This window comes from Aulonocara stuartgranti, assembly GCF_965226115.1.
Source record: "Aulonocara stuartgranti genome assembly, chromosome: 7".
In the NCBI taxonomy this organism is placed as follows: domain Eukaryota; kingdom Metazoa; phylum Chordata; class Actinopteri; order Cichliformes; family Cichlidae; genus Aulonocara; species Aulonocara stuartgranti.
In genome coordinates this window covers 47,838,270-47,862,971 of record NC_138945.1, presented here as the reverse complement: position 1 = coordinate 47,862,971, position 24,702 = coordinate 47,838,270, and the positions used below count along the sequence as shown (strand labels likewise).

The 24,702-nt window shown below is 39.9% G+C and overlaps 2 protein-coding genes across 2 annotated transcripts; one reads left to right on the top strand and one right to left on the bottom strand.

The window, feature by feature from the left end:
• Positions 1 to 1,797: 1,797 nt before the first annotated feature.
• Positions 1,798 to 12,845, top strand: abhd2b (abhydrolase domain containing 2, acylglycerol lipase b). The gene is made up of 11 exons (XM_082538947.1): positions 1,798 to 1,902; positions 2,212 to 2,243; positions 2,593 to 2,826; positions 5,627 to 5,802; positions 6,194 to 6,361; positions 6,578 to 6,761; positions 8,087 to 8,179; positions 8,557 to 8,658; positions 8,750 to 8,819; positions 9,205 to 9,289; positions 10,692 to 12,845. Exons 2-11 carry the CDS (start codon positions 2,218 to 2,220, stop codon positions 10,868 to 10,870), a joined length of 1,317 nt encoding a protein of 438 aa, XP_082395073.1. The 5' UTR covers positions 1,798 to 1,902; positions 2,212 to 2,217; the 3' UTR covers positions 10,871 to 12,845.
• Positions 12,846 to 13,133: 288 nt separating this feature from the next.
• On the bottom strand, positions 13,134 to 22,666 carry rlbp1b (retinaldehyde binding protein 1b). Its single transcript, XM_082538948.1, has 8 exons — positions 22,554 to 22,666; positions 21,066 to 21,107; positions 18,967 to 19,095; positions 17,734 to 17,938; positions 17,301 to 17,479; positions 17,025 to 17,183; positions 14,670 to 14,780; positions 13,134 to 14,084 (listed from the first exon to the last, which is right to left on the bottom strand). Exons 2-8 carry the CDS (start codon positions 21,075 to 21,077, stop codon positions 13,956 to 13,958), a joined length of 924 nt encoding a protein of 307 aa, XP_082395074.1. The 5' UTR covers positions 21,078 to 21,107; positions 22,554 to 22,666; the 3' UTR covers positions 13,134 to 13,955.
• Between the last annotated feature and the right edge of the window lie 2,036 nt (positions 22,667 to 24,702).

The following is a 24,702-nucleotide window of genomic DNA, read 5'->3' as shown; positions in this document are numbered from 1 at the left end:
TTTAATAGGTGTGAGACTAAGAGTGATGTCTAGGAGTGGTGATTCTATCAAGCTCCCAATCTTTCACATTTATCTTGTGTGGATAAATGTAACTTATTTGTGGCTCTTTGGGCGACTAATGCAACTACATTTGTTTATGCAACACTCCATCTATTTTAGAACTCCAGTGCCTGTAATTGATTTTTCGAGGGTGAACTGAGAGAAAAAATAATAATGAAGGAGATTACATTTCTCTTTAAGAGGTAAGTAAATGGGTGGGTGGGGGGGGGGGGGGGGGGGGGGGTTAATAATCTTTCCCCTTTTCAAGTTTTAATATGAATTGCAAAAAATTACCACTTTTCTCTGAAAACACAGATGCCACTGTATCATGTACACATCAGGCTGACTGACATTCATCAGTGGTCACTGTGGTGTGTGTCTCAGCAATGACAGATTTCTCAGATGTTCCTCTTCCATGCGACAAAGCTTCTTCACATGACTGACCTTCAGTTAGTATGAGCTGGGTTAATCGTCACAAGATGACAGTTAAATGAAAATTTAATGTGACAGGACCCTGTTTGATCTTAATCCGCATTGCAGAGAGTAGCATAATCCTGTAAACTCAAATCTTGAGAACATGTGATACCCTTAAAGGGAAATGCTACTTGGCGAATTTGGCACAGGATTCATGAATGTATAGCTGGTATGTATCAGTGATGTTTCACTTCTGTCTCCCACACAGAAACAAGAAAAATTGGCCAAGATGTCTTTCACTTCTGTCTCCCATTTGGAAATGAGACTGAGGATTCATCATAAACAGCACCAGATATAAAGAAATGAAAATAATTGATAGGAGTGGAGATGAGCAGAGTTTCATTTTGACATTCTTAGTTTGTACAGCTGTGTATGCTCACAAGGCTCAATGATTTTTTTGCCAAATGGGGCTTTCTGGTGTATGTTGGACTGTGGAAGATATACACATGACAATAATTGATGAATGTATATATTGCCAAAAGAATTCTATTAATTTTAGTTGTTTAAGTTTACATCGTTGCATCATTGTCGCATAAAGTATGCTGAAAATCCCATTTCTTAGAATTTATTTGAAAGAGTTAAAGATTTGGGAGATGTGATGAAATGTATGCATAAAGTATTGAGAGTGTGTATGTTACCAATCTGTAAAACTATACTTTTTGATGTCAAAGTTAAAGCCATGTCATCAACACATTAAAATAAACAAATATTCACTTATTATACATGGATATATTATATATTAGTAGAAACAACATTTAAAGCATGGTTAAGCCGCTATGAGTATACAGTCATTGATTTTGACCCAGTGTTTCCAGTTAATCAATGGCGCCCTCTTGTGGCTAACACACTCAGTGCAAAGTTTAGACAAATCGCTTGAAAATGAATGACATTTAAACTAGAGGAATAACGTTTGTTGGATTTCGTTTTTCTGTTTGTATTATTATTATTTTTTATTATTTGTCAACGTAAGCTAGGGTTTCAGTTAAGTAGGAAGTAAGTGGCTATGTTTGCTGTACTGACTGCTGATATAATCGGAAATTTCAGTTTCACAAAGCGAAGGAGGAGACTGTGACACCGAAATGGAGAGTTTCATGTATTATATTATGACTATACATGACAGGTCTAACAAGTAGAACGTAAAATAAGATGGACAAAAACGTGAAAATAAAACGTTAAAAAATTTGAATATACATATTTTCATTCGCAATTGTAAATTTATCATTTGGTTGCATTTGGGATTGCAAAAATTCGGAGCTTTTTCAGGTGGCATGAAGGCATCCTGAGCGAGCCGCTGGTCAGTCAGTTTCTCCGCTGTAAACAGGCGGTGTTAGAGCGTCAAACTTCGGGTGGGTCCGGGAAAAACCTAGTGAAACTTCAGAAAGTGTAATGGTAAGACCATACATTTTAATTTTATGCTCAACGCGTATTGCGTTCTTTACGTAAAGTGCCTGTTGTGTTTGGTCGACATCTGACAGAAAAAGTTTTACCTGAGTGACGTGACAAAGGCAACAAACTGAGGCACTTTTAAGCTAGCAGGCAGTTTCTTCTAACCTCCCTATTTCTCATTTTGTGTAATCCATATGCGTCACGTAACCGCACCGCAAACCACATATTGCAAATTACTCGTGTTTGTGTACTCTTTTGTTGGTTTGCCTTGGCCATTTAATTCAATGAGATGTTACTTGCGTGTTTTCCCAGCTCTGAATGAAATACTTTCTTCTGGCAGCAAGGTGAGTAAAAACCGTCAACATTAATAGATGGTGTCACTCCTGGATAACTCTATCATGTCTTCAGTGGATTTTTAGTTATTTATTTAATTATTTTGAGATTTCATACTAGACTCTACTGAAAGATCAGATCCCAAATGTCGCACAGCTGCCTATAAGTTAGAGCACCATGTAATTTTATGCTGTTGTATGTGAGAAGCTGCCGTTTTAGCAGAAATTTACAAACATATTTTATGTTTTCAATATTTCAGTTTCATTTATGAAATTTGACTTTTGTAAATGTACTGTGTAAAAATAATCCATTTGCTGTTGGCTTTTTGCTTGTGTAAATTATATGTTTATGCACACACAGCGGATCAACTCACACATATAAAATGACCACCACGGAGGGCGGTTACGTACACACCTTTGGCCCAGAGCTGCCTGCCATGTTTGATGGTGTGAAGCTGGCGGCGGTGGCTACCATCCTCTATATCATTGTCCGCTGTCTGAACCTCAAGAGTCCCACTGCACCACCAGAGATCATTTACCAGGACACCCTGCTCAGTCGCTACCTGCTCAAGACCTGCCCAATGCTGACCAAAGAGTGAGAGATTTTAATATTATATTAAAAGATCTGTGATGGCACTGAGATGACTGGAATGTGGACTTAATCATGAACTCCCGATTCTTACCTTAGATACAGGTGCACCATAGACTCATCAGGCATAACATTATGACCACCTGCTTAATTTTGTGTTGGTCCCCCTTTTGCTGCCAAAATAGCCCTGACCCATTGAGGCATGGAGTCCACCAGAACTCTGAAAGTGTGCTGTGGTATCTGCACCAGCAACAGATCCTTTCAGTCCCGTAAGTTTTGAGGTGGGGCCCCCATGGATCCGATTTGTTTGCTTTGTGGCGTTATCCTGCTGAAAGAGGCCACAGCTGCCAGGGAATACTGTTTCCACGAAAGGGTGTACAGGTAAGCAACTCACGCACAGCTGGCCATCCACGTGATGTGAAAGAAAATGGGATTCATCAGACCAGACCACCTTCTTCCATTGCTCCACGGTCCAGTTCTGCTGCTCACGTGCCCATAGTTGGTGCTTTTGGCAGTGGACAGGGGTCTGACCACACGGGCCAGCCTTCACTCCCCACCTGCATCACTCTGTCGCTTATTCACCACCGTTACTTTCTTGGAACACTTTTGATAGATACTGACCACTGCATTCCAGGAAAACCCCATAAGAGCTGCGGTTTTGGAGAAGCTCTTACCCAGTCGTCTAGCCATCACAATAATCAAACTCGCCCAAATCCTTACCTTGGCACATTTTTCCTGCTTCTAGCGCATCAACTTTGAGGACAAAATGTTCTCTTACTCCCGAAAATATCCTGCTCACTAACCGGTGCCATGATAATCAGTGTTATTCACTTCACCTGTCAGTGGTCATAATGTTATGCCTGATCAGTGTATTTATAGTGTGAGCACAGTGTATGATATACACAACATACAAAAATCTAGAAAATTTAACAACAAAAGCAAAAGAATCAGAAAACAGTCATCCTGAAACTGTTCCAACTCTGTTCTAAGACGTGGTTTGCATTAAAGTTGGTCAGTTACAGATTTTGGCTTACGTAGATGTGAATCCCACTCTCACAGGTCCTCGAGTCCTATGTTGAACTGACTGAACCACTACTTGTGTGGACTTCTGAGGTCTTTATTCGCCTTTATGTGACTCATTGTAGGGGGGGTTGGAAAAAAGCTGTTATTGGCCAGAGTCTCCCAAGAAGGACTAGATTTCCTAAACACTGTAAACAGAGCCTAGAGGAGCAGCAGTCTTTTCAGATACGTTGTAAGGGAGAGATCCATTCTCTCAGCCCAGCACCCACAGAGGCAGGCAGTGGCTGAACTAGGAAACATAAGAAAACCATGCAGTGTTGTTGCATTATAGAAGTTTAGGGGGATTTCAGCTGTTTGGAGACATAACATCCATTCACGAATGTACTTTCATTTCTCTTACTCTGACCATAATGTGAATAAACATGCCATTTGTTCTCTGGTGGAATGAGCCAGGAATTACAATTTAGGCTGAGCTGATCCATTAGTGAAACTGTAATTTTCCACATACATGGTAGGAAAAAAGCTTCCCGGGGAGAAAGAAAACTTTAGAAAAATTTTTTTGGAGGAAATTTACCAACCTTTCTAAGCATTTTCAATACATTTGAGTCAATATCTATCTATTGATAGAGAGACAGGCAACAGTGGATGGATGGATGGATATCCTCATTTATTTAGATATTGGCCTTAAAATAAATGCCCCACTAGCAGCCATCAAGTGCTGCTAAGTGGTTGATCCATAGTATCCAGATTATATCAGATTATATCAGAGATAGTCCACAGCTTCTTCTGCGTTGTAAAAACCTGGGCTCTACATTACTTTCAGGGCTGCCTTCAACCCTGAAAGAACCCTGAAAGAACTTACAAAACATCCTGTCCTGTTATGTAAGTGTTTCACCTAGAGCAGGGGTGTCAAACTCAAATACACAGTGGGCCAAAATTCAAAACTGGAACAAAGTCGCGGGCTAACATTAATATTTATTGAAAAAAAAATCTTCCTCCAGATATAAGAATGAATCTTTTCTTATGGTCTCAAATACGTTTTGCTGGAAAACTGAGTATGGAACAAGCAAAGCTTAATACTAAACAATATATATATTAGCTGTATAATACCAGTAGGCCAGCTCTAATAGTAATTTGGTATGGCTTCGCGGGCCAAATGTAATTAGGCTGGGCCAGAGTTTGACACCTATGACCTAGAGTGTGCACTGGCCATGATAAAAATCTAGCTAGTGGTTGGGTAACAGTTCTGACTCACTCACCAAAGATGACAAAACATACCTCACACCCCTTCCAATAATGTTGCACAACTATTCAAAGAAACATGTCATTCATTAGAAGGAGTGTCCGTGGATGGGCTAAGCTAATGTAGCCCTGATCCACAATCCATCCTAGTGAGGTTTGGCGATTTTCTCCAAACCTCCAAGTTTACTTTCAGTTTTTTTAGGTTGTTTTTGTTTTTCTGTAAAGATTCTGTTTGCACAGTGGGTGTGCTGTTTTTTAGTACACACTATGAAGTAGATAAAGATAAGGAAAATTCTCAGCTGTTTGTTTTTGGACAGGAAGGAGCGGTATGTTGGCCAACCGCATACCTGATGTGAACTTAATTTCTGCTAAATGTTATTTGGCTTCATATTTTTGGCACTCTTCATATTTAAGCACGCTGGAGTCATGTAATTTGAACACCTAAAAAAAAAAAAGCACTCTCAGAGTGTGCCTGGCTTGTCAGACTGATGATCTTCTGAAGCATCTTCCAGTTACATAATATGGGCCTTGTCCTTCTTTTCAGATACATTCCTCCCTTGCTGTGGGGGAAGAGCGGTCACATCCAGACGGTGCTCTACGGGAAGATGGGACGTGTCAAAACTCCAACGCCCTGTGGGGTTCGCATGTTCCTCCCAATGCAGGATGGTGCTACGGCTACCTTTGACCTCTTTGAAGCTATTGGAGCCCACACCACTGGAGGTCAGAGGCAAAAACTACTTTGTTCCTGTTAAACCACCAAATCAGCTGGTTTTCGGGGTATTTAATTACACAACGGCTGATGTGTTGGTACTTAAAGAGCTTCCTGATTGTTGTTTAGTTGAGGTGCTTTTCTTTTCATTTCATTCCTCCTGAGTTTTATGTGCTTGTTTGGACCGAGAGAACATCAGTCTCATGTAACAAGCAGCTCCTGCTACACTTTGAGCGACTTTAATGAACTCCCTCGAGGAACGATGCCAGCAATGTAGTTCAGTGGGGTTAAATCCGCACACACACTACAGTGCACATGACATCGACTTTTACACAAGCTCATGACTCCAATTTAAATGTAGTTGCACATCCAGACTCTTTTGTGTCTTTGTGTGGGTGCCAGATGACATTACCATGGTAATCTGTCCTGGGATTGGTAACCACAGTGAGAAGAACTACATCCGGACCTTTGTGGATTATTCCCAGCGGCAGGGTTACCGCTGTGCTGTCCTCAACCACCTGGGAGCCCTGCCTAATGTTGAGCTCACCTCGCCACGCATGTTTACATACGGTAAAAAGTTATTGCCACATTGTCTGTTTTTATGATATTTTTTAACATTACTTGGATAAAAAAAAGAACCTTATAATGTGCAATCCTGCCAAAATCAATCTTTTGACAAATAAAACCAGATTCCCAAGAAGCATAATGTTATAAATATATATTAATCTGTCATATCGAGTATATATTACTGCTATACATTTGTAAAAGCAACTCTTTTACTTTCAGGTTGTACCTGGGAGTTTGGAGCTATGGTGGACTACATAAAACGCACTTTTCCCCAGACTCTGCTGGTGGTCGTGGGGTTCAGTCTGGGAGGAAACATCGTCTGTAAGTTCCTGGGGGAAAACCAGTCAAACCAGGACAGAGTGCTATGCTGTGTCAGCGTCTGCCAGGGTTACAGTGCCCTCAGGTTGGTAAACTGACTGAAGGATTAACACAATTAAGACTAATGGGTCATGTTGTTGTCGCCGTTGCTCTGCCATCACGAGTGAAACTGAGGTGATCATGTTGAACTCTGATAAATACTGAAACGGGGTTTATTTACTCTGAAACACAGGAAAGAAAGGAGACTGAGAAGACTCTGTTATATCAGGACTATCAGAGCTTTGAAAAGAAAAAGAAAAAAGCTTGTGAAAAAAGCATCCTAGGTACGGTTCCAGTCAGAGACTTTGTTAGAGAAGAAGACAGCGCTCAGTGAAACCTAAATTGAATCTTAGGGAATTCTGCAGCGGCAAAGATGGTGATAGAGTTAATTTCCAAGGGGGTAAAAATGTTAATAATGCCTCTTTAAGGGGAATGTCAGTAAATTTCTTAAGCAGTTTTTATCAGCTTTGACTAGTGATCTTCTACATGCAGGGACCAAAGAAATGACAGTTAATTTAGCTGTTCTTTAAATCAAGTTCCCAAATAAGTTCCTAAAGTTGTTTCCTAATGGTTCTTGTGAGATTTGCTTCAAGAAAGTATTACACGTTGTCATGTTGCCATTCACCCTGCTTCACTGAGTGAATGGGTTAAATGCAGAGAGGAATTTCCCCACGGGGATGAATAAAGTAATAAAGTATACATTATTCAGAGGGATTATTTCTGTGGTAAACAACATTCAGTGAGTGGTGATCATTTGGCAGCATTGAATTCACTTAAGCTTTTTTGGCGATTAGACCAATGAGCTGTCATAGCAGGCTGTCAGCGCTGATAGGCATTACGAGTCTAGGCCCTGATGGGATTGAAGATGGAGGATTGGATGGAGGTCTGAGTGACCAGGGGGAGGTGGGTTCCACCAATCAGAGTCAAGAGGCATCAGAGGAAAGAAGATGATTGGATTAGAGTAATGGTGTCAGCAGTGGATTTGAAAGCGTGGAAGTGATGAAAGAAATAGACTAACAGCCAAACATCCATGAAAGCAGGCAGATGAGTGATTACAGATCTTTCTTATTGAACTGAGGCATAAGCGTCATTACTGCGCTTGTATATGATCGTATTAAGCGGACCCATTACATTTGTTTTGGATTGCTTGGAGGTAGTGAGTGCAATATTAGGTTGTATAACTTAACTTAAAGTTTTGTGTTAAGCAGCACCATAATAGTGTTGGGGTTAAATAATTTGCAGTGTTGATTTTTACAATAGTTAAAATATAATAGTGATATGATGGATCAGACTACTGCTGTAGTGACTTTAGTTTGTAATGTGGTTCCACAGTATGTTTGTATTCATGTGCATTTGCTTGTGTGTGTTTAGGGCTCAGGAAACTTTCCTTCAGTGGGACCAGTGCCGGAGGCTCTACAACTTTATGTTGGCGGAGAATATGAAGAAGATCATTCTGTCGCACAGGTGGAGCAACACAACAGTTATTGATTAATGGTTACAGATACGTAACACTCTTAAATTTGATCAGAATGTCATTTAGTCATAAAGTACTGCAGCTTTTTGCTTTTCTGTAGCTCAGACACAAGCATGAATCTTTTCTCTGCTAATTGTTGGAGTGGCTTTCTGCAGACACAAAATTTTCTCGATTATCTCTGTCTGATAGAGTAGAAATTCTTAAATGTTAGCGTAATTCTGAAAAATTTGCCAGAAATTCCTAAATCTGTTATCTAAAATGTAGATCTGTGAGTCATTTGTGGAGAATCAGATGAAAAGCACTTCTCAGCCAAACAAAGACACAGTCTCCCGCGTTGGTTGTGTCTAAATGTCATATTATTAAACAGGGACAGTTTGCTGGCCATGCAGTGCAGCAACATTGGCGATGGAGAGCTGAACAGACTGTATGCAGCCACATCTTTGATGCAGATTGATGACAGCATTATGAGGTGAAATATTCTGGGCTTTGAATATGATGGGTTGCTCTAAATTCTGTGGGCCATCTCTTTAACTATGTTATCGCATCATTTTTCACTTCAGAAAATTCCACGGTTATGACTCACTGAGAGAGTACTATGAGAAGGAGAGCTGTGTGCACTACATCCACAAAGTGAGTAACAAGTACCTATCCGTGTATGTAACAGAGCTCAACACATCTATCCCTCTATTACTACTTCTGCAATGACTTCATGTTTGGACTACTGTTAAATACTGTTGCTGCTATATTTATTGTTCACCTGATCTAGCATACTTGGATAGCAATCATACATAATTAAGTCCAGGTGTGGTTGAATACTACTTCTCTTATCACTGTTATATTATTCTGTTATAAAAGTGTAATGGTAGACAATATAAAATGTGGGCGTAGCTTGTGTGACATTAGCACAGAAGTGCCAGTGATGGTTACTTCTATCTTTTGTACTGTCTGCACTAATAATGTGTAAGTAGGTATTCTAAAAAATTAATAAATAAACTGGACTACTCTTTTTTTACAGATCACTGTCCCACTCCTCCTGCTAAACTCCTTGGATGACCCACTGGTTCATCCATCACTACTGGCTGTTGCACGCACTCTTGCAGGTTTGTGGTTTTTGTCTAAACTCCTTCTGCAGTGTGAGTCAGTGGTAGTTAAAGGTTGTCTTTGTAACAGGCTAGCTTAAAGCTGGCTGCCATGATAAGTAGCTACCAATTTGCCCACGTTAGCAGGCAAACAAGAAAGATAGCTCGTGGTATGTTTTAATTATAGATAGCTAGCAGTTTATTAGAATAGAAGAATTGAATAGTCACTTGATTCTATTCTATTCTGACAAGCTAACAAGGATTCCTCCTAATAACACCTGTAACTGTGTCTATGTTTGATATTTGGCATGTATGGTTTAATTAGTGAACGTGGTGAAGTCTTGGCCAGTGGGCATGTTGAAGTAAAACTGGATAGGGCATTCACAGAGCAACCTTTGTTTTAATTTTGTGGAGTTCCTCAAGCTAATTTTTTATCACTGTTGTTAACTATGTAATGTTTTCTTAGCTACCTAGCATATGTGGCTAGCTGGCTATTCAGATTTCTTCCTGCACAATGCTTGAAGAAGCCAGGTTTGTTTGTTTTTTGGGAGGGGAGTTGTGATTGTGTTGTGTTGTACTGGAGGCAGGCTGTTGGCGTGTCTAACTTGATGTTAGCTAGTTATCAGTCAGTAGTTAAATTGTAACAGAGAAGAGGAAATATGCACTGTAGTGAATATGAACATTACAACCTGTGGATTTACATGGAACATTTGAGTCTTCAACATAGAAAACATGTTGTTGAAAGGAACTGAGAAAGTCAAGGAAAGTATTTTTTTTAAGTTGTTTTACACCAAGTTTAAAATATGCTTCCATACAAACCTTTAATAACAAATATTAAAGATATTATTTCATGGCATGCAACACAGAGGTGATGTAGAGTCTGGTGAAAATGCTGTCCTCACAGTGGTGCTAACTCAGAGCAGCATGAAGCGAGTTAACAGGACACTCGCAACACAGTCTTAAGTGTTGATAAAGTCTTGATGCAGCTATCTGCTCAACACACCCTCCCCAGACAGTCTTGTTGAATTTTTCAGGGCCATGTGATCCACCTGAGCTGTTGGGTTATATACAGGGACCTGTGTGTGTGTCTGGCCTCAACCTGCTGCCTTGTCTTGCCTCACATGGGAGATTCTTGTTTTGTAAAAGTCTTCGTATTCATGTAAAGTTTTTACGCTTCAAGTAGTCATGAATTCTATTTCTTTAAATTTTTGTCTACTTTTCTACTGGTTCTGTATCAAGATTCAAGTTATAATCTGTGCAGTCAGTTTCTTTTGAAAAACATGATCATCTTCGTGGTTGGATATTTGGACTCGTCACAGCTTTGGCGTCATTTAGCTTCTTAAAAATTGGTCTTTGACGGGAACAGATTTTTGGTGAACTGAAACTTTATACTTCTCTCTTCCTAACTGTCTTCCCCTTTTAGAGAAAATGCCCAATGTGGTATTTGCCCTGACTCAACATGGGGGCCACATGGGCTTTTTCGAGGGAGCTGTTCTGTTCCCTCAGCCCCTCACCTGGATGGACAAGGTCATAGTGGAGTACACCAACGCCGTCTGCCGCTGGAAGAAGAAGCAGTCGGTCTGTCAGAGTAGCAGCGAGTAGGACATGAACTTTTTGTATGGAAGCACGCAATACCACTCTGCGAGTTGCACTTACATACAAGTCCAGAGACAAACGCACAAAGACAGCTTGCTGTACCTGCTCAGCTTCAGCACTTTTGGCCTTACAGCTACATGATTCTGGAACTTGTAGATGATTAGACAAGGCAGCCTGAGTGGAAGTGGTTAAACCAGATTAGAAATAAAAACCTACAGAGGTGATCGCACAGGTGAGTGTAATATGATCCCAAGCAGAAGTGTTCTTTCTGCTTTTGTTCTTTTTATCTCTCAGGTTAACAATAGTTTGCCCTCTGCTGGTTTTTGGCAGGTACTTCTTTCTTTATTCTCTAAAGCAGGGTGCGTAATTTGAATTCTGCCATAAGAAAGAAAAAAAGGTGGACTTTTTTTTTCAAGTTTTCAAATAATATTTTAATGATGTTTTGGTTCTGTCCTGTTCTGAAGTCCTTTAATTATAATAGTGCATTTTCACTAAGAGGATGTTGCTGTTTATTAAAGAAAAACATCTGATAAGAATGTGATTTAATCTCTCAAATCAGGTAATGTTTTACAGATATTTTTTGGTAGGTTTTCATGCTCAATTTTCTCCAGTGGACTCTGTCTGCATTTAGGGTAGACAAAAACAGACCCAACTGAACATTTCTGGTTTGTTGAAACATGTACTTGTAGATCCAACCATTCCATGAATCAATCAATTTACTGTAAAGCCTCCTGGTGTAGAACTCTGGTTACCCAAAACTTATAAATAACTAATAACTCCCAGCGTAGAAATAATTTAACTAGAAGTGGCAGGTGTGGTGGTATAAACGGCTGTTTACGGTATGTTTCGAAGGTGATAACATTTTGAATGTGTCTCTTCTTGGTCACGATTATGTTCCATATACCAGGCGTGGCTTCACTTTAAACACTGTAGTGACTTAATATTAAACTTTAGCATCGATTACCTTTTGGGGGAGGATGTTGTTGTTGTTCATAGCTGTTCATTGCTGCCTACTGGATGGTGGTGTTTGCAATATAAAAGGTAAAGACAGCTAAGAGTATCGCTCTATTGAAGATGATTAGTGTCACTGACAAAAAAGGACAGGGGGGTGGATTTTTATATTTTTTATTTTCTGAATTGTGAGAAAGAAAGAAAAAACACTCCTGTACTGTCATGGTACTGTAAATTTCCACCAGAATTATGTGATTTCAAAGGTTTCAAACACCAGCTAAGCTGGTGAGGGCACAAATGCAATGTTTTTGCTGTTTTGGTTTGCTTGTTTTTAATATTCTGAGCTCTTATTATCATGTTAAGGACTTTTGAGGTTGGTCAGTTTCCTGTGAGTTACATTCTCAGTGGACTCCACCCAGTCTATGTAGCCTCCAAATTATGCAACTTATATCTGCTCTGCAGAAGTCAAATGTCATGCAACAGCACCACAAACATGTCCTGACTTTTTCACTGTTTGCTCGCACTTTATTGTCTTCAATGCACTATGTAGAGTCATTGACAATTAAAAGTAAATGAACACATTTTTATTGGTGTGATATTATAAATTAAGACGTTTCAATTGTCTTTTCTCACAATCATTTTCTGATGGGGTATTGTGCATAGTGTAAAAAATTACTCTTCATTAACTTGTTCCTGGATGAATGAGTTTTTTCAAGTTACTTGACAAGATTTTTCTTTTTAGTCTCATTTCACATAACAGGGGCTTGTCTGCATTGTTGAATATATGATTATGATGTAGAAAATGAAGGAAAATGTGGGTGTTTTCATGGTGCGCAGCCTGTTTACAAGTGATTTTCACATATTGTTTCCTTTTGTGTATTTCTACATCAACAAAGTCACAACACTTTGCATTTATTAACAGTTTATTGTACATGTATTGACATTGTTATTGGTGCACTGGGTAGCACAATGGGTCAAACTTTATTATACCTTACTGAAGAAGTCTTAAAAAAAGAAAGAAAGAAAGAAAGAAAGAAAGAAAGAAAGAAAGAAAGAAAGAAAGAAAAGCAGGAAAGAGAGGCACTTGTTGGAATACCAGCCTTGTGCAAGAAGATGATCAGGGATAAGAGGTTGGGTCCTGAGAAAGCTGGGGCCTGCCAGTAATAAACCATCTGTGTGGTGGGTGAATTTAAGTCCAGAGAAAGCACAGTTTGACAAAACGGAGACATAACATGTGGTGTTCAGAGCCGGTCAGGATTGGCAGTGTTTTTGCGTAATGGAAAAACACTGTATGTGATAAGATAATCACATATATGACTTTTATTTTATTTTATTTTATTTTATTGGTCCATAATCATAAGCTTCTGTACACTTCACACCAGTACCAAACCATGCTGCTTCTTCTGCTTCTTCTTCTTCTTCTTTTTCTTTTAAGATTGACAACTGCCTCCAAGGCAGCCAGTCATTCAGTCCATGTACTTGGGTTTGGAATGAACTAAAAGTGATTGTCACAGCTAATCCACCACTGTGTACATTTACTTATCTGCATTTATTTATTTATTTATTTATTTATTTATTTATTGGTTATGGTTCTAGTGATAAAAAGGGGAACCCTGTGACAAGATTGATGCTAATTGGACTAAAATTTATCTTAATTGCACCAACGAAAAAAAGTCCTGGCCTGAGCGAGATAATTTGGACTGGACTGCTTATTCTGCTAAAAAAAAAATACAGAATTGGCAAAAAGTAAATAAATACAAACACTAAAATGTTCACTGTAATGAGTTAGAAGTAAGTTTTACTTATCATAGGACTGACTTTCAAAGAAAGACAAGCAAATACATGAAGTGTATGCACTCTGTAGTTATTTGGAGCATGTATGGCACTTTTGATGGTCATCAACTAGAAAATTCAAACTATACGGTGTCACTGGGATGGCTTGTCTAGTTTTTGTCTTGAATGTGCTTTACCAGGACCTGTGCAGTACAATATCATTTTACCTTCTAACACAGTCACGACTTTCATTCATAACTTTAGTTCCTACAACCACACAGCTAGATTGGGCGTTGATTCTTCACAGTCTATAGGGTTTATAATACGTAAAGGCTCTCGACCTCATTGGCAAAAGGACTGAGGATGTCTAGTCAAACAGCTTGGCTGCTGTGGCCTTGCCGTCGTACTTGGGACCTTTTCCGTCAAACTCGGCAGGGAGAATTTCGGCATCAAACTCCTTGTAGTAATTTTCCAACTCGTCTCCGTGCACGAACACCTAAAACGAACATCCGCAGCTGTTAGAGATGCTTAAAAGTGTGTGCTATCCTTCAGCAGCCAAATGTCAAAGTCATAAATTAATTTAATATCCTTGTATCGAATATCCTGACAGACTCAAACGTATTGCTTAAGCGCACCATAAAACCAATTTTTAGAGTGGCATTATGGTTATTAGATTCAGCTCTGTTAATCAGAGTGAAACACACATCAAAATCCTTTCAGAAGCAAACTGAAGGATCCAGACCAACACATTATTGAATTAATACAGTGGTACTTGACTGTCGAGTATGTATGAAAGTCTTGTTTTATTAGAAAAAATGCAAAACTGTTTTTGCTACTTTTTGCCAAGCAGGTTCATGTCAAGTCAGATGCTGTCACGTTGCATATTACAGCTCTCCTGCACTCAAACCAAAATATAAAGGATATCTTGAGCTTGGCTGATGATAGGTTTATATATCAGAGACTTAAGGGGCAACAGTGGTCACAGTTTGAATTGCAAACCCCCTTAATGTCTGCCATTAATGCTCTCTACAAGGACTAAAACCAATCTATGTTGTCATTGAATATGATTCATTTGACTCACTCTCTCCAGCAGCTTGCTCTTCATGAGAGGTTTGACCACATTATAGGTGGTAGTGAAGTACCAGGGCTGGTGGATGAAGTGCACAGCTTTGAAACGGGCAGGGAATGAGTCCTGGTGGAACACAAAGAGCAAGATGAAGGGCAAGGAATCTAAAAATCCCATCATAAATGAATGCCAAGTCAAAGTGTTGAAACTTTGTTTGACTACTCTATTATACAATGGTTTTTGAGCTGTGGACGCTCTGCTTCCACAGACGAAAAGCAGAGCGTCTGTGGAAGTCCACCGGTCTGACTGTCCATCGTGAGCACTTTAAAGACCTACTTTACCTATATAATGAATCAGTCAAAGAGGCCAGATCCTCTTACTTCAATAATCTTATAAATCGTCATAAAAATAATTCAAGAATTCTATTTGATACCATCAACAGTATTGTTTCTCCTCCAACCCAGCATGCTCTGTTGCTTTCTGATGAAGATTGTAATACTTTCCTTAATTACTTTGTAAATAAGGTGATGGACTTGAAATCCAAAATTTCCTAAAGTGCCTCCCCTTATGAAGATACCCCTTGCTGTCTTGGATCATTTACCACCTCTTCTCCAATCACACTAAATGACTTAATTATAGTTTTAGGTAAAATGAAATCCTCATCATGCTCTGTAGATATATTACCTCACTCTGTCCTGTCTGGGTCTATCACCAGCATTGGTCCCACATTACTATCCATCATCAACAGTTCACTGAGGCAAGGCTGTGTTCCATCTTATTTTAAACACGCTGAGGTAACTCCTCTGTTAAAAAAACAGAATCTTGATCCTAGCTCTGCTAGTAATTACCGACCTATTTCAAAATTGCCATTTGTAAGTAAATTACTTGAAAAAATTGTTGAAAATCAGTTCAGGTCTCTATTATGTAAATTACACATTCTTGACCCTTTTTCAGTCTGGCTTTCAAAAGCAGCACTCTACAGAGACCGCTCTCTTAAGAGTCTATAATGATCTATTAATGGCATCTGACGCAGGGAACTGTTCTGTGATCATTTTGCTTGATCTTAGTGCAGCCTTTGACACTATCGACCACAAAATCCTACTTAACAGGCTCAAGGTTTTGGCTGCTATATCTGGCTCTGCCCTAGACTGGTTTTCTTCCTACTTATCAGATAGGACCTTTTCTGTTAGGACTGACAGGTTCACCTCTGACATTGCTGCCCTGACCTGTGGGGTCCCACAGGGCTCAGTTTTAGGTCCATTACTATTTTCTTTTTATATGCTTCCTTTAGCTGGTATCATTCAATCTTTTAGCGACCTGTCTTATCATTTTTATGCTGATGACATTCAGCTCCATATGTCCTTTAAGCCTCATCAGCTGGATAGGCTGTCCACCCTAGTCCAGTGCTTAACCCAGGTTTCTGATTGTCTTTCAAGCAACTACCTTGTTCTAAATACTAACAAGACCGAGACCATGATCATAGCTCCTCCTGAGCTACATTCTAAAATCAGTCAGGTTCTTGCCTCTTTCTGTCCATCTGTCAAGTCAAATATTCGAAATCTTGGAGTAATATTTGACTCTTCTCTGGGCCTCGACTCTCATGTAAAATCCTTGTCTCGTTCCTGTTTCTATCATTTAAGAAACATATCTAAACTGCGACATATGGTTTCCTCAGCTGAACTGGAAAAACTCATTCATGCATTTGTGTCATCACACTTAGATTACTGTAATTCCCTTTTTACTAGCTTGGATAAATCATCTCTCTCTCGCCTCCAGACAATACAAAACGCAGCAGCCAGATTACTAACTCGCTCTACCAAGCGTGTTCACATCACTCCCATCTTATATTCTTTACATTGGCTCCCAATAGAGTTTAGAATTCGCTTTAAAATTCTTGTTTTAACATACAGAGCACTAAATGGCCAGGCTCCAGATTACTTATCCAAGCTTCTTATAAAATACACTGCTGCTCGTCATCTCTGCCCACAGACTCAGAGTCTCTTAGTTGTTCCCCGTACACGACTGAAGACAAAAGGGGACAGAGCCTTTCAGTCTGTTGCACCAAGGCTGTGGAACAGTTTACCACTACATTTATGTTTGCTTGACTCTGTGGATTCTTTTAAAAAACTGTTAAAAACTCTTCTGTTCAAACAAGCCTTTTGTTGATCTACATATTTTATATTTTTTACATTATTTACATTTGATCTTTTACATTGTATATAATGTCTATTGATTTTATTGTTTATTTTAATATTTGTGTACGGCGCTTTGTGATTGTCTGTCTGTGAAAAGCGCTTAATAAATAAAGTTTACTTACTTACTTCTCCTCTAAAGTAATTCAACCAAAATAATGGATTTTTTCCCCCCCACCTGTAACATGTCCACCATCTTTTTGAGCTCAGTGGGTTTGATTCCTGATGCCTGCTGCATGGTGAAGCCCTTGAAGTTTTCAATGATACATAATCCATTGATTTGAGTTTCCTCGTTCTCTAGAAGCTTCTCAAGTATCACACAGTAGGCGCGCAGGATCTGAATGCACACAGACAAACATGTTTTATATTTATAGTATCTTCTAGTAAGCTCCTGTCAGAGATGGGACAAAAATACATAAGCTTCCTGTGTAATAAAAGAAATGAGTCACCATACCTCGTCAAAGGTGATCTCCTCGTAGTCCCAGTTCTCGATGTTGAAAAGCAGGACCACACGGCCGTATTTGTCTCTGCTATGCAGGATGCCGGGGTAGCCGGCCTCGATGGTGCTGCGCACGGCCTCAGGGGTCAGGTTCTCGAACAGCTCGGGGTAATCCTTCCTAAAACGCACATAACCTGAGTAGAAGCACAGGAATCCTATTAGATTACATTTCATCTTTGAAAAATGCTTTTTTTTAACTACAGGTGGTAGATTTTTTATTTTTTTTATTTATTTTTTTAACCTGGATCCTTATGATAAAATCATATGTTTGTGAGGCTACATGACTTTTCAGAATTGATACCATAATGACGCTTAGATGCACAGAGGAAGAAATGATGTGCATGTATTTAGATCTGCCACTTTCAGCCGCTCATTTTGAACATTTTACCCTTCATAAGGTCGAAAGCCCTGGGCACGTCGTACTTCCTGGCACGAATGAAGCGGGTCAGCATGTTGTCTGGTTTCTCCCCGAAGGTGTCCTGCACCCCCTTGGCCAGATCATCACCACCTTCTGCCTTCTCCTTAATAATTGCTCGCAACTCCTTCACTGCTGACACCCGCTTCTCATCGGTCTCATTCAGCTCATCCTTGGCCTGCAGAGAGGAGCCAGTCCAGGCAGTTAGTTCACAGATTATATTTGAGTGGTCCTGGTTGTATAAGGGTTTATTTTCATAAATATGGTCCATGTTTCATTTCACTTATGCCCTTAAAGTTGGTCGTACTGATCAAACCATTGTGTTCTACCAGATACAGGGTGATAATTTAGATAGGATAGGGTAGTGGTCTAACCACAATTAAGAATGACAAGCCAGCTTTAAGACCCGAACTCTTCCATGGCATGCATTTTTAATCTTTGATATTTGGGCTGATTGGAACCCGATGAACGTAAAAACAAAGAATCACCAGATTTTTTTTTTTTTTTTACTTGATTTCTTTTCCAAGAAAGATGAGAGCCACATATGAGGATATTCGTTTTCAATTTTGATAAGACAGAGGCAGTATAATGTCCTTGTAAGTGGATATCAGGCCCTTGTAGAGCAAAATTTAGTATTTTGGTCTAAATAACCCAAAATGTGATGTCCACATATGTGGATGCCAGGTCCTAGGAGGTTAAAGTCACTGCTTCCAATTTGTAACTTAAGACAAACAATTGGAGGGCTACTATCCCAAGTTTTACATTTCTGGTGCCACCTATTGTTGTGAAAGGGTATTGCACATCCTAATGAAGCCTTAATGTTTTTTCCCAATTTGGAACACCAACACAAAGATGTACCTTCAAAAAACTGGACATTGTTAATAAGTAAACCATTGAAAGTTGTATATTCTCAAACTTTAATTTTATTTATGAAAACAAACTTCAATTTAGAGTTATTTATCTAGCGTAAAATGGGTTAAAGACGCTACAATAATAGAGGGATAATGCCAACAATCAGATGACTCCCTATGAGCTAGCATTAGGCAACAGTGGGAAGGAAAAACTCCCTTTTAACAAAAGGAAACCTGGAGGTTTTACTGGGGTTGTTCTGGCATTGCATTACAATTCCTTTGCTTGTTAAAGAGTTTTTTGTCCTGATGTGACTCTGATGAATCTTGATCTTATTCCAAAGATTTCTTTGATCACCTTCTGCATTGTGTGGTCTGGCACGTTGGTGCAGGGTCCAAAAACTGGTCCGTGGTCCTTGACGGTCAGACGCTCCAGCTTGGCCCTGAGCGCCTGCTCCTCCTCTGACACCATACGGTAAGTTCCACTCTGAGGACAGAAGATATTATTACAGCTTGTCATGGTTGCTTATAAATGTTTATTTATAGTGAGAAAATCTATTGGTCCTGTAATCTCAAATTCCTCAGAAACATTTAAAGACACTTAATCAGGGAAACAAATGGACTAGTAAATCATACGACCTCCCAAAGTCCAACTTCCAGTCTGGATTCGGGAGACAGACACGTTGTCTTCTTTTAAGATTAGGCTTAAAAATGTTCCTTTTTGATAAAGCATATAGTTGGGACTGGATCAAGTGACCCTGAATCCTCCCTTAGTTTCTTAGTTATGCAACAATAGGTGCACATGATGCACAAAGTGTTTCTTTTTTATTCACTTCTTTAAACTCACTATGTGTTCATGTTTATACACAACTTTGCATTTAATCTTACTTCTTAGCCTGCACCTATCCACTCGAACTCTGCGCTCCTCCAGTCAGATGCTTTTATTAGTTCCACACTCCCAGTTCAAATCTAAAGGTGACAGGGCTTTCTCCAGTGGCCTTGACTTGACTAATCTCTGTCTTTTGTCCTGTTTTCCTGCCCTCACCCACCACCCTCACTGAGCATGGTTCTGCTGGAGGTTTCTTCCTGTTAAAGGGAGTTTTTCCTTCACACTTTTGCCAAGTGCTTGCTCATAAGGGTGGCCTGGTTGTTTTCTCTGTATTATTGTAGGGTCCTTGCCTTACAATGTTGAGGTAAATGTTGTTGTGATTTGGAACTAATTGAACTGAACTGAAGGGCAGCGGGTGGCGCAGTGGTTAATGCTGTTGCCTCACAGCAGTAAGGTCCTGAGTTTGACTCCACCATCTTGCCGAAGTCTTTCTGTGTAGAGTTTGCATGCTCTCCCTGTGTTTGGGTGGGTTGTCTCAGGCCTCCTCCCACAGTCCAAAGACATATGGTGGGACTTTAGGGTAATTGATGATTCTAAATTGGCCATGGGTCTGAGTGTGAATGGGTGGCTGTTTCTCGGTGTTAGCCCTGTGACAGACTGGCGATGTGTCCAGGGTGTACCCTGCCTCTCACCCTATGATTGCTGCGATAGGCTCCACCACTCTACACCCCCAACACCACCACCCCACCCCACTGCAAAATAAGGATAAGTGGAACTGATCTCAATTCAAAGCTACTCTAGTTGTGGTCAAGAAATGAATATGAAACTGAGCATGCTATATCCACTTTAGTAAAGATTAAATGCTTTAAACCAACAGACAAAGTTGTGCTTTTGAACACAAACCCCAGTCGGCCCTGTTCAGAGCAAACATTTTATCATAGTAAGAAGGCACAGGTATGATTACCATCATTAAAAATGGATGCATTCCACTTAGGTGTGCCATTTCCAGGATCTTGACATTATGGATGTTCACTGGCTTAGTGGCACAGGTGAATGAAGCACATTCATTTTTAATGGCAGCAGTGTCACCTGTCAAAATTGCTGTAATGGGGGAGACTAACTAAAGATGTTGCAGTTTGTTATAATGGCTGATGGAAAACCGTTTCCCTGTGAGCACAAAGATGTTTATGTTTCACGTGTCTGCAGGAAAACTTTTAAGTTGCGCAGCACTTTGGATAAAAGCCGAGTACCTCGTCATGTCAATTTAACTCTCTCACAAGACTGGGTTTTGCTGTGTGAGCTTTAAAACACGTCTAATCCACGTGAGACAGGATGCCTGTCCACCAGTGTTGCAGGTCCGCAATCAATAGACTTCAGTGTTTTGGTTAATCTCCCTCACATGAGTCCTGCAAAGCTTGTAAATACATGGTGAGGACCACTATTCGACCTGAAGCAGGGATCAGAGATTAGCAGCTAAAGAAACTGTGGCTATCGCTGGTGTCTGCAACAATGGGCCTTTGGGAAGTTTTGAGCTGCAGCTGAATCCATCTGAGATGGAGAATAGATGTTTGTCCTTATGAATGCTGTCCTGTTTGTCTGTTTAAGAGTGTAAAAGTGGAGATACTCACGACTACAGCCATGTCTTCTCTTTAAAAATGTCCTTGTCCTGTCTGGAAGAAAAGAAGAGGTAACTTGTGATTCTTATCAATCCCACTTAAATCTTAAAAACTGACACACTGTAGTCCTTCTAAATCCCTTTTCAAAATCAAATCAAATCAAATCAAATCACTTTTTATTGTCACATCACATGTGCAGGCACACTGGCACAGCACATGCGAGTGAAATTCTTGTGTGCGAGCCCCACAAGCATCAGAGATGTGCAAACACAACAACACAAACGAGCAAAATACAAGAATGGCCAACCTGAAACTAATAAATATATGTACAATATATAATAGTGTATGCATTTCTGGATGTGTATACTAAATATTTTCCTACGTGTGTGTGTGTGTGTGTGTGTGTGTGTGTGTGTGTGTGTGTGTGTGTATACACATTTTTACAAATTAAATAGTAAAAAAATAAAATAAAATAATAATAATAATAATAAAATATATAAAATATACAGAGTTGAATATGTGCAAAACAAGTGGCATTTATATACAGTATGGAGTGCATAATGTTGAAGTTCCAGTAGTGAAGCTGAGGTGTCTATGACGTGTTCAGCAGTCTGATGGCCTGATGGAAGAAGCTGTCTCTCAGTCTGCTGGTACGGGACCGGATGCTGCAGAACCTCCTTCCTGATGGAAGCAGTCTGAACAGTTTATGGCTGGGGTGACTGGAGTCCTTGATGATCCTCCCCGCTTTCCTCAGGCACCGCTTCCTGTAGATGTCTTGGAGGGAGGGAAGCTCACCTCCAATTATCCCATCCTCTCTGCTCTCACATGGTACCTTTTTGGCTATATTTAGCTTTTGCCAATCCTGGGTGACTTATCAGGAGAGTTAAGCTTGACAGCCTTTTAGTTTCATAATCATCAGGCTCACAGTGGGTGTCGATGGGAAAAATGTTAGATATAGAGCAAGAAAATCTTTAATTGGTACAATGGTGCATACATATAGGCATACATACAGTATAATACAGCATGCAACCACTTGATGAAGGAGATTTGAACAAAAGTTGAATAGCTAACCTAGTTGCGGTCAGTTATTTACTTGAAAGAAAATGAAAGTGCAGTCTAATAGTCTATTAAGCACTTATAAAATATATTCATAAAGACCAGCAACATCCATATGTCTTTATAATACCATGCTACACAGCCCAAAGCTGTGGTATTACGAGTGCTTGCATTTTTATGACTCTCGGTCTCAGTGGAAACGCCTCAAACCTAACCACTGTCAGCCCCATGATGCACCCACTGCACAAGATTTGAGCTGGAATGATCTGCTTTTAGATACCTCGAGATAAAAGAGAAACAAGGCAGCAAAACATCCATAATTTCATCCTACTACATAAGATGAAGTCTGTAAAGCTGAGCCAAATCCACTGCCTGGTAACAACAGGAGTTAAGGAACTGAATACAACTGGAAGCATCATCTGAGCAAAGAAGGCCGATTCCTACCTGAGGCAGACGTGAAGTAGCTGGCGGGGAGTCACAGGGTCTGTGCTGAGAAGTGTCGATGGGAGCTATGATTTGTAGTGTTGGGATTAGTCGCGTCACAGCAGATTACACCCAACAGGCTCCTTTTTCTTTTCAATCAGTATAAAAGAGGCAGTGAGTGTGGAAAGGGGGGGGGGGGAAGTAGCTGTGATGGGGTTGCTTTTTTAACCAATGGTGGACGAGCTCCGGTGATGAAAGGCAGGGCCAGGATGATGTAAAGTTAAGTGTACCCTTCAGTTCAGAAGTGATTTAAGGAGAAGAGGGATTTGATTGCATTCCGAGGAGACTTGAACGGAGTGAACAGAGACCATTGTGAGTGCTGAGTCCCCAGGATGAACACACTGTGTTCAAATGCTCTGTTTCACATGTTTGGAGGTATAATTGAGAAGACGTGGTTAGTCTGGTTCTGCAAACTTAAATTGCATAATTTATCACATTTCATGCAAGTTGTTGGGGTCGAGCAGAAACCCAGAGAGCTGAAAAATTAAGCCACCGCAAAAGTGCAACTAAATTACAATTTCTCTGTTGGCCAGTCGCTGAACTGAACATCTCTGTGTTTGTGCTGTTGGTGGCTTCTTGAAGAAATGTTAAAATAAATTATCTGACAAATCACGAGACATGCCCCATAAACCTAATAACAGGTTGAGCCACTCTCAGCAAGCATTTGCAATAACTGGAAATGAATCTTTTACAGCGCTGTCGAGGAGTTTTGGCCCACTCATCTTGGGAGAATTGTTGTAATTCAGCTACACTGGTTTCTGAACCTGAGCTGCCTTTTTAAGGTCATGACACAGCATCTCAATCAGATTCTGGTCAGGACTTTGACTAGGCCACTCCAGAATTTTCATTTTGTTTTTCTGGATCAATGGTAATGAAAATATTAATGATCAAGAAACTGACCAGCCCGTTGTTTGCCAGGGAGCTAGTTTCAGTCGTTATGCAAATATTATGTTTATAAGGTTGGGGAAACCTGCAGTCAGCTGAGACTGAAGAAGTCACTTGGATGGGTGACGAAACATTTCTCCCACTGAAAACTCTACATCCAGATGAACAGAATGAACTTTATGGGAGTTCTTTGGAAATCCCAAAACCCCCCGTAAACCCATGACACCTTAGAATATGGGGTTCCATGGTGCTAATGACATTTAACTTTATTTAAAAATCAAGGGGTTGCTTTTAATTGAACTCTGTGCTATCATCATACCAAAACCTAAAGAACTCTTAAAGGCCTTCAGACAAAACATTTTAATGTCCATGAATTAGTAAAATGTTTTTTAACTACTATAAGAAAGATCATCTACAAGAGGTTTATCTTTCAAACTGCAGGCAGTTTGATTTCCCATCCCAGTAATTTTATCCCTAAGTGCAGATCGTCTGATGGAAAACAGTCTCCAAGAACCCCAAAATTATCTCGGGGTACCTGCAGGTAACTATTACAACTTTTGGTCTCAAAGTACATGTGTTCACGATCAGAGACTGCAAAGTTTGAGGTGCATTATAGGTGTGCCAAGAAAAAACAACAACCTTTCTTGTACCAAAACACACTTTTCCACTAAACATATAGTACGTGCAAAGAATACACATTTTGGAAAATAATGTGCTGTAAAAATAGTAATGCATGGGAGTGGAAATGTGTCTCTAGTTGTTTCAGTGGCTCAGCAACTCGAAATAGTGTTTAAAGGTCATGGGAGGCCATCTGTGCACGCTCTGAAGCCGTCTTGGAACAGGATAATAAACTCAAGTGCACTCGAAACATTATCCAAGGAAGTGAATTTTATATAGAAGAGTGGTTACTAATCTGAGGAAGTTGATGCAGAAATTGCTGGCCAATTTTGCATAACTCTGTGATTGTATTTTCTTGCGATGTTTAGTGTATCGCCTTCATCTGTAGGTAACATTTCAAAAAGGTTCATATGGTTGATCATTTTGCGAGACCAATGTCTAAAGTTATCTTTATGCAGCACAGTGAAGCATGATCAAAAAAAATTATTGGCGATTTCATTTCTCTGTTCAAACATGAATAATCTTGTGTTTTAGCTAAACAGAATGACCCCGACCGTGTTAACGTCACTGATGATGCTATGACGAAGGTGCAGGCAGCCAACCAACC

Excerpts from the sequence above, each read along its gene's own strand:
- abhd2b (XM_082538947.1), top strand. The coding sequence starts at position 2,218 with ATGAAATACTTTCTTCTGGCAGCAAG. Across the intron at positions 2,827-5,626 it reads TGCCCAATGCTGACCAAAGA|ATACATTCCTCCCTTGCTGT; the intron begins GTGAGAGATTTT and ends CCTTCTTTTCAG. Across the intron at positions 8,659-8,749 it reads ATTGATGACAGCATTATGAG|AAAATTCCACGGTTATGACT; the intron begins GTGAAATATTCT and ends TTTTCACTTCAG.
- rlbp1b (XM_082538948.1), bottom strand. Across the intron at positions 17,480-17,733 it reads GGCTTTCGACCTTATGAAGG|GTTATGTGCGTTTTAGGAAG; the intron begins GTAAAATGTTCA and ends GCTTCTACTCAG. Across the intron at positions 17,184-17,300 it reads AGGAGATCACCTTTGACGAG|ATCCTGCGCGCCTACTGTGT; the intron begins GTATGGTGACTC and ends GTGTGCATTCAG.